This window comes from Gymnoscopelus microlampas (assembly GCF_963454915.1).
Source record: "Gymnoscopelus microlampas genome assembly, chromosome: 6".
Taxonomy (NCBI): Eukaryota; Metazoa; Chordata; class Actinopteri; order Myctophiformes; family Myctophidae; genus Gymnoscopelus; species Gymnoscopelus microlampas.
The window spans coordinates 25,836,487-25,846,409 of NC_139943.1; the positions used below are offsets into that span (position 1 = coordinate 25,836,487).

The 9,923-nt window shown below is 39.8% G+C and overlaps 2 protein-coding genes across 2 annotated transcripts in view; one reads left to right on the plus strand and one right to left on the minus strand.

Moving 5' to 3' along the window:
• Positions 1-497: 497 nt before the first annotated feature.
• Positions 498-9,311, minus strand: lcat (lecithin-cholesterol acyltransferase). The gene is made up of 8 exons (XM_084059780.1): positions 9,241-9,311; positions 8,379-8,664; positions 5,339-5,495; positions 4,732-4,847; positions 4,446-4,541; positions 2,932-3,156; positions 2,337-2,532; positions 498-1,788 (listed from the first exon to the last, which is right to left on the minus strand). Exons 2-8 carry the CDS (start codon positions 8,590-8,592, stop codon positions 1,428-1,430), a joined length of 1,365 nt encoding a protein of 454 aa, XP_083915906.1. The 5' UTR covers positions 8,593-8,664; positions 9,241-9,311; the 3' UTR covers positions 498-1,427.
• Positions 9,312-9,916: 605 nt separating this feature from the next.
• ccdc135 (coiled-coil domain containing 135) overlaps positions 9,917-9,923 on the plus strand; it is a gene marked incomplete at both ends in the record, with an annotated part of 13,425 nt that continues 13,418 nt past the window's right edge. The window contains one exon of the mRNA XM_084059511.1: positions 9,917-9,923. This exon is cut by the window's right edge and continues 112 nt beyond it. Within this exon, the coding sequence (XP_083915637.1) occupies positions 9,917-9,923 (7 nt within the window).

Below are 9,923 nucleotides of genomic sequence, written 5' to 3' on the forward strand. Positions count from 1 at the left end.
TTAAATTGGATATTTTTTCCAAAATGTAAAAAAAAATAGGAAAATTATTTAATCGTCTAATTATTAGACGAATAAAACATTTTCCAAATATTTTAATAAATATTAGACTCTAATATTTCTATAAAACCTGTATATCCAGTAATTTGGGGGACATAAACAAGAAGTTGAAGGATAAAGTCTTATAATGATGTACCGTGCATGTTCTCATCATCATGTATACTTTACATTACTTAAGACCATTTTTCAAATATTTAATTTTTTTACATTTTGGCCAAAATAGCCAATTTTACATCAATGTGCCCAGATGTCCCTAGTGCCCACCGATCCTGTATCCGTCAATATAGACAAGAAGAAATTCAGCAGGAAGCCAAAACAAACATGCTACAATCATTAACACTAGTGGTTTTATAATAAAGGTTACTTTAATTCACGGGAACATATGCAACACAAATTCCATATGACAGCAGTATAAAACATTAACATCACATGATCTACACTGTACACATCATCATCATCCTTTTGGGTGAAGTGTAAAAGGCACACTGCTTGTGGCGCTTGCTGTTACTGGTAGTTTAGCCCTAGAATGGCTGTGATATGTCATACATTTCATAAAATATCACAGCCATTCTGGGGCTACTGGTAGTTATGGGTTATTATGACATGGGAGAGGGTGGATGATGTTATTGGTGCAGAACAAGTTGTAAACACTGAAGTACTTAAGTCATCCTAGCAGTAATGCAGCTTTCCCTATGAACAAATTCACATTATCTGGATTTGTCACTAATTATTTGATTTAGTCACATAAATACTTATTATTATTATCAAAAGTACATAGCCTACTACTAAATAGACTGTAATAACTACAACAGGGGTCTCAATGTTTACCAGGCCAAGGACCGCTTAGTTGAGACAGAGATGAAGCGGGGACCCCCACTACATATTGTATAAAATTGTGTTGCAAATTAAACCTTTCCATAGATAGCTCCATTGACTATCATCAGTGTTGTGTAAATAGTTTTTTTGTTTATTTCATACATTTAACCCCTTAAACCCTCAATCCTTGGTAAACTTTTCTCTCTACACAAAACGTCTTTGCCGAAAATAGCCGATCTACAAGCTCACAACGAACTTGTGTTTGGCTATTTTCGCTTAATGTTCCGCAGAATAGGGATGCTGCTAGGGTTCAAGTGGTTAATGTAAAAAGATCTGGCGGCCCCCCTGTAGTAACTCTGAAGACCCCCTAGGGGTCCCGGACCCCCTGTTGAACTACAAAATAGAGGTGATACTTGATAAGTCAGGTCAGTGAAAACAGACTCACTATATTCAAAGTCATTAGGCCGACTTAGATTTAAAAGGCCAGTTTATGGGCCCAAGGGGTCAGGGTTAGATCAGCAGTTCGTTTGGTGTGGCTTGGTTTTCAAAATCGTCTATCTCCCAGCTCTGCAATCAACTTCTTCAGGGGTGTCTGGATTGCCCTCCATGATGTTCTGGATTAGGTTGAGCACCTTGTGGCTGAATACAATGTCCAGGTGGGCCATCCCTCTGAACTCTGTGATATGGACAGGCTTCTCCTGCTTCCCCGCCCAGCGCTTACACAGACTCATACTCCGGGAGTCGACCGTGTCATCTCCGTCTCCATATATAATGTCCACCGGGTCCGCATTAGGAAACTCCTCGTCATAAACATAAGTTATTGGGGTCGACAGTCCCACGCCGTACATACACCACACCTCAACACCTGGGGGATGTAGATCACCGGTCAGGTTCTTGGTGTCGTCCCACATGTACCTGCGGGTGTCACATGAAAATGGATTAAGGAACGAATGATAACAAGGTCAGAAATCAGCTAAATGTAGTGCATACTTATGCACACCTGCACATGTAACATTTTGATATTTTTCTAGAATGGTGAAAATAAAACTGCTGGGAAGAAAATAACACTGTTTAAGTTATTAAAGAGGCTACACACTAATCGCCTGGGGAAGAAGTTTGTCTTTTACATGTCAAGTTGCTCAATAAGGACTGCAAATCAAAGGTCTGCTTTGCCATTCGATTTGTCTGCTTCATTACGGTCTGAGATACAATATTCTGGGTATGTCATAATAGGTGAATGTTCTGTAAAAAATATATCTACAACGTGTTGTGAGCTTGTAGACTGGCTACTTTCAGCAAACAGATGGTGTGTAGAGGGAGCAAGTATAGACCCCTGGGGGACCCCAGTCAATGAAGTATATAAGGTTTAAGAGGTGAAAACGTATTCTATGCTGGGCATAAAGCCAATGAGGAATGATCCCTTAAGTTGAAACAAAGTTGAACTCATTAGTTTGGTGTAGTACCAGCCATCCTCAAAGTCAATGTCACTGAAGAAGCGATGGTAGTCCTGGTTGGTGTAGTTGAAGGTTGGTGTGGAAATGAAGATGTGGTCCGTAGGCCATGTCCCTTCAAATGGCAGCATCCAGGGATTAGTTGTCGCCATTCTCTGCTCTTCACGGATCTTGATGTTTGAGATCATTGGGATACCATCGTTTTCACCTGCAAAAGCCAACACAGAATACATACCAAATACAAAATAATTAATTGTATTGCAATTACATTGCATTGTCTTAACATCACAACTTTGATGAAAAGTTAGAAAGAGTGAAAAGTAGTGAAAAGTAGTCTCTACATTGCAGTTTTCACCTGCAATGTAGCAACTACTAATATAGCACTCATTGTAATAGAAAGTGGGAAGATAGAGTGAACAATTGGAGATGATTTAGGCAAATCAGGTGGTGCATGTACTGTAAGTTCCCCTAAAATGTTTCACACCCTAATCGGTCAACTAAAACATAATGATGCAGTAGAATAGAATTTAAATCTCATTGTTACATATTATGTAACAATGAGATTTAAATTCTATTCTACTGCATCATTACCCTTTCCTGTATTTACCTGAGGCCATGACCCTGAGTGTTTTGATGGCACCTCCCCAGGGGGCTCCCAGGGAGATGAACCCTTTGATGTATTTGTCCTTCCATGCCTGTGGCTGGTGGTTGAGGAAGTAAAGAACATAGTGACAGCCCATGCTGTGGCCAAACAGGTACAAAGGCTGCTGGTATTTCTCATACATCTCCTCCACCAGGTCCTTTAGCCTGGAGAGATATTCTGCATTATCATCTGTAGAGGGGACAGAGATAGATGGGATGGGGAGAGCAGTTAGAGAGAAATGTTCCACTCATTTAACTAAAACAGACCTTGGGTTAATTTTCCCACTCAGAATCGAATTAACATTGGGGATTTTACTGTGTGTGCAGTTTAATTTTAACAGACTATGGAAGAAGGGCATTAAGATGGCTTAGATAGGAATGATCGTAGAGCATGTGTGGTGATGAATAGAGACATGGCATCTGTGGGTAGTATATCATAAAGTCCTTCACAGTTTGTTATACCAGGTGTTGGTGACAGGTATAGACAGCTTAACTGGTTGTTATGGATTTTAATTGAATCATTGGTCACGCCATTCACAAAGGGGTCACATGGTGTCGGGTGCTACTTCAGTCAGTCAGTCAGTAGTAAAGTCAGCTGTTCATCTCCGGGTTTTATGAATGAAATGGAGAGGGGGTGGATGGGGGAAGTCCAACTTTGCTGACCACAAACGCAACGATTCATTTTGTTATGAACTGCTTTTAACTTTAATAAAATAAACAAATCGCAGTATCCTGGAACAGTGATTTATTGAGAAGCAGCACGCCTGGCAGGAAAACATTTCCCAGATTTATTCTCTCATTGACTACATAAGTTTGTTTCGATAGTCACCATACACCAGGAGCATCTGCAGGAAAGCACAACACAGACTGTATTGAGGTGTCTCAAAATAACCAAAACCGTGTTGATTAATTTTATCAATGCACCATTGACAATATCCTGAGAGTCTGGTTTGGCAACTTGACTGCCCTTGGGTTTGCCCAAGGGCAAACTGCAGCAAAATTTGTGAGGGCAGCATAATTGAAGATTGTTGGCACTGACATTTACATTGCCTGCTGCATAAGGAATGCTCTGGGCATCATCAAGTACAACAGTCATCTGGGTTCAAACAGTATTTTCACTCATGCCACCTGGAAAACATCACAATTGTCTCTCTCACACAAATTGTCAGAATGTTGAACAGTGCATGCATGCATGCACACACACAGACATGTACATACATGTACAGGCAATGTGCACTAACACTGTGGACACACATTATATTTATTGTACCGCCGTTGCACTTTTGTTTTTAATATTCTTTCTGAGTAGTTTTTTCTCAAGGTTGAAGTTTGAATGCCGGGGGACAAAAATCTCTTTGTATTGTTATTTTTTATAATAATAAATAAATTATTATTGTTGGCTGTGTGTTTCAGCATGTAGAATGCCCCATTAATCAATAATCAGAATATGATTGTGTTTGTGTGTGCTCATACACTTACTAGGAGCCACTCTCCAGTCATAGGGTGCTCCTCGGACCGTCTCATTGCGGACATAGCCTATGTTGACCATATGTTGCACCATTGTGTGAAAATAACCTGGGGAATTTTACAACACAAATCACTACAAATCACAAAACATATAATCAGTCACCTTTATTGCACAATTGTAAAACATTTGCAAGACTTGACTTTGAGTTATTTGCAGATGAGAAAACCATCAGAGTTCATGTCCACTGAGTCACTGAGTATAGGGATTTTAACACTTATAGTACAGTACAGATCTCACCAGCCAGCCTGTTAGAGTCCAAGAACTCTATGGGGTAGGTCTGTCCGAATCCTGGGACTCGCACCTGCACACCTGGGGAGTTGGATGCCTGGCGAGTCGTTCTGTTGTAAACAATCCTGAATCATGGAAGTAAATATTTAGGTTAAGGCCCTGCCAAAAAGTATTCATATCACCTCTGGATATTGGAAAAGGGTTCATGTATCAGATAATGAATTAGATTATGTATCATTGTAATAGCTTCCCCCAGAATAGTTTAGAGTAAACTGTAGTAGTATAAATGGTTTGGCTTGTGTCCAAAGTCATGACACATTTTCTATTGCGTAAAGTCACTGTGTCAAATATCAGCTAAATAAACAGGCAACATTGCAGATACAGGGTTATTGCAGTTCACCACTATGTTGTCCATTACTGTATACTGTAGATGTAGGGTTTGTCCACTTGTTTTAATCACTTTAACTCATTAGAAGAGAACATGTATTTTATATAACAAGATCTACAAGTAATAACAGATCTACAAGCTCACAAGCAGAGCGATGCGACATGTTGTGAGCTTGTAGATCAACTATTTTTCTTTTTGGCTAGATTATGGGGTGTAAATAAAGCTTACCTAATGTTGTCAATCCAGCAGTCTATACCTATGGGCATGAACATGTTGAGATCAATCCACAGAGGGAACCAATGCTCTGTTTTCTTGTAACACATCCAATGGACCAGTGTGGGCTTGTCTATCTTTGCCTCCAGACGGTTCCCCAGATTCCCTGGCACTGGAGAGAATTGCATGCAAATGCACAGTTAATTGTGTGCACTCGCACAATTCTCTGGATCACATTATAAGCAATGGGTGAGTGTACTTATACACAGGGTGACAGGGAGCCCTGAGTGACATATTAGTGAAGGAAATTAGTAGTGATAAAGTTCAGGAAATAAGCACAGGGGACAACTAATTTCCTGCATATTTTCCATTTCAGAATGTATACTTATTACAGATCTTGAATTCCTTGACTGAATCTGAATATTTTAATCCATCTTTGAGTATGGTGAAATTTTACATTTTGTCCAAAGTCATTAAAATGCTACAGAACTAATTGAGTCAAAGTTACCGTAGCCATACTGTGCAATTAACCGTAAGTCATGGTCATTTGAATTTTGAATTTAATCTTTTCTCCACAGATTTAAAACGATAACGTAACTTTGACTAAGAATAAGTGCAGAAAAATGTAACGAGTTGGATTAACAATCTCAAGCTAATTTCAAATCTCTGCAAGTTGATTTTTATACCCTACTGATTCCCTCAATGACCAAATAAACCACACTATGCACTGGAACCTTATTGGCAGTAATGCCAAGTACAACTGTATATGGTGAGCATAGCATAGTCAATAAGCTAAATATGCCACACCACTGATGGTCCTTTAAGCAGTGGTGTGTTCTACCTAGGGCTGTCAAAGTAACTCAATTAATCGCAATTAACTCACCCTTATGTTAATTAATCGCAAAATTATTTATTTTTGCCATTTGGCCTTCCCGTAGTTTAGGACACAGCTCTCAATGTCCTTGAGCATGCTCCTTATGTTTTGCTGGTATGTGTTGTGGATTTCCATGGTCATTGAATGGTACAGTATAATTGCTGTTGTTACCCGACAACTCATTAGGAACTACATTTACCACATCATTTATTCAGCTACTTTCAAAAGCACGCTAAATGCTAGTAGTAGATTGGAATGTAACAGGGAGGCTACAATATCCTCAGCTCAATTTATTTGTATTTTATTTTGTAGAATCCTGTAAAAAAATATCCCTCTAAGCCTCTAAGGTACATAATGAACAGATACAAAATGGATGACTTATTTGCGATAAATTGTGCGATTAACTATGAAAATCATGCAATTAATCATGATAAAAAATGTGTATTGTTCGACAGCCCTAGTTCTACCGTGTTACGCTATATATGTAGTATACCGTCCCAGACAATTTGAAAAACATCGTATACCGTCTACTATCCATTTCATTCGGTGACCACACGCGCACGTGTCATGCGCGTGCAGGGAATAATTATGGTATACCCTCCAAAAAAACCTAGAACACACCACTACCTTTAAGTATCACAAATATGTCAAATGACATTGGGTCTGCAGATGTTCGCTTTGAGACACCATACATTTTTCACATTGGCCTCATGGTGGCACGTACTATATCAGGCCGATTCACGTTTTGGCCAATAACTCTTTAACCATAGGTCATACAATAAAAATTTGTGATTCCTTGGGTCAATATGCAACTCCCCATATAGACAACACCCATTTCCACCTGACAAGAGTTTCTGCCATGTTGTGTTTTTCTTTGCAAAACACAATTTTGTCCAAACCTCACCCAAATTGGTACACATTATCTCTGTGGTAATGTGATCAAGATGTAGAGTATTCCTTTGATTTTTCAGATCAAATTTCAAGAAGTGTCTAAGACTGCCTTCCAAAGTTTGCGGGCCGTTGGTAGGCAACCCGGCCTGGTGGAGACCTGTGCTCCGACGAGCACACTTTTCTAGTTGTTTCTCATATTGTTGGTGAGTGCTATTATTTTAAGCTCCTAACAAATGACATAATGGTTTGTTAGAAGAGCAGGTGACATTTTAAGAAGATAAGGAAGGACATGGGGAGAGGATTGGAAATGCAGGGCAGCTTTTAGACCTGAATTTATTGATTGAAAATAAGAGACCAGGATTAATCTGATCATGAGTTTGTGGGTGATATTGACTGTACACCATGTGTTCTGTTGATGTTGATCTGGTGTTGATGTCAAAGAGTTTAAACAGTCCAGTGATGACACATGTACTGTAATAGCAATAGCATAGACAGTGAACTATGTATGTACACTGCTTCAGGTTCAGATTGTAAATATGAACAGAGATTAGAACCTACTGTATAGTCAGGCACGTGTATTTTTGCATCTGCGTAAGCCTTACTCTGATGTATGAAACCTTGAAAAACAACTCTCTTGCACCATACAGGCCAGGAGAAAAAAAAACTGTTTACAACCTTTAGACCTCATCTAGGACAGTGCATGCACTGACCTGTAGATATATTGCCAGAAGCTTCGACCCCCATCATTGATATATTCTAATTAATAATATTCCTCGATGGATTGGACCTACTTGTATCATAATCCAATTTATGGACATGTGATGGTGTGGTGGGAGCAATACCCAATTCTTATATCTCGACTCTTTCCAATCATTAAACATGAATATATAATAACCGTATTTATCAAATCTTAAACAAACTTGCAAATATAAGATTTTCTTTATGTTAGTCTTTTGAATAAAGTGGATAAAAGACAATATAGAGGATATAAATACAATATACAATATAAATACAGCAAACTAAATTAGATTATACTGTACAGTAAATCTACCCCTATAAACCCACACCTCCTGAGTTGTGTGTCTTTGCATGCTGCAGTGTTTGCTAGAATAGATGAGGTAAATTAAGAAAGCATCCATTTTAACTCTGTCTTTTAGCATTGCTATTGTCTGAGGAAGCATAGTTAATATTATTGCATTTAACATGAGGAAACTTTTTGTCAGCATGAAGGAAACTTAAGATATGCCAAAGTCAGCAGTTTGAGAGCACAACTCAAGTGCTTATACTTACCAATGATAACTGGTGGAGTGCTGTTACTGGGAGTGGGTGCTCGAGCTTTGGCGCTCGGGGGAAAGAGCACATTGAGGAGCCAGAAGCCAGCATAATCTCCTGAAGAATCTACTGCAGGAGAATCTGCTGAAGAATCTCCTGAAGAATGATGAAGCCCCAATAGAAATACCACGACCCACGCCGCGCAGAAGTGTCCTGGGGCTCCCGTGTTCATATTTTCGTTTCTGCGAGATGGTCCCTCAACTTTGGACGACCTCTCTGTCTTAGGTCTGGAGATGGTCTAATGCTGGGAGGGGGAGGTGGACCGGACAGACAGTGGTAAAACGTGTGGTGATGTTTTTACTGCGTTAGGCTATATGTCTTCTGTTCTGTTCTGACCGTCTGAAAAATAAATAATTATTCGATATGCTCATTGCTCAGCTAGGTCTGCCTTTTAGTAACTTGTATTTACGGTAACCTGATTAACTCATCGTTGATTAATCATCCCACCCACTCACTCTCTCTGTCTCTATCACACACACACACACACACACACACACACACACACACACACACACACACACACACACACACACACACACACACGGTTTCAAGTGGACAAATAAAACGTGCACAGAAGTTTGCCCTATTGATTTTTCAAATGACACCGCCCTACACTGTATTAGGTGAATAATTAACAATAGAATGACATTCACACGACCAGATGTATATTTCTATAGGCTTGTAAACTTTTGTCCCTCAAAAAATAATTGAAAGTAATGTTTATTATGAATATTAAGTCATTTTATTTAACGATGCTGGCAAACAGGCAAAGACGTAACTTATTTCAGCGATTTAAAACACACAAAAAAACGTAACTTACAACCATTTCTACCTCAATGCTTTTTATTACCAAATACTATTCCACCAGAGAACCGGCCGGTACAGGAACTGAGTCTAGAACCCATCGCCTGGAGCGATCGTTCGAGCTGTGATTAGCTAGTAGTTTGTTGTCAGGGGGCAACCGACAGGACACTGTGGCTAGCTAATGAGCAACCAAAAGTGTGTGTGTGTGTGTGTGTGTGTGTGTGTGTGTGTGTGTGTGTGTGTGTGTGTGTGTGTGTGTGTGTGTGTGTGTGTGTGTGTGTGCGCGCGCGCGTGTGTGTGCATGCGTGCGTGCGTGCATGCGTGCGTGTGTGTGTGTGTGTGTGTGTGTGTGTGTGTGTGTGTGTGTGTGTGTGCGCGCGCGTGCGTGCGTTAGTGTGCGTCTGTGTTTGTGTGCGCGCGCGCGCCGCTACCCATGAGTTAAGGAGTTGCTATGGTTACTGTCTTCGTCTCCTTGAAAACCGACTAGCCATTCACAGCGCGCTCGTCCCTCCGGCCTGTGGGATTTAGCTTCCGTTACTATGGATACAGAGTATCAACAACGCTCTACTACACATTTAACACGCAGAAGAAAAAGCACGTCTCTCACTCAATACTTTTTTTCCCCCTTATACGTATTAATTGGTATTATTTAGTATTTATAGAACACTTATTTTCTGTTGTTAAAATAGTAGATGGAAT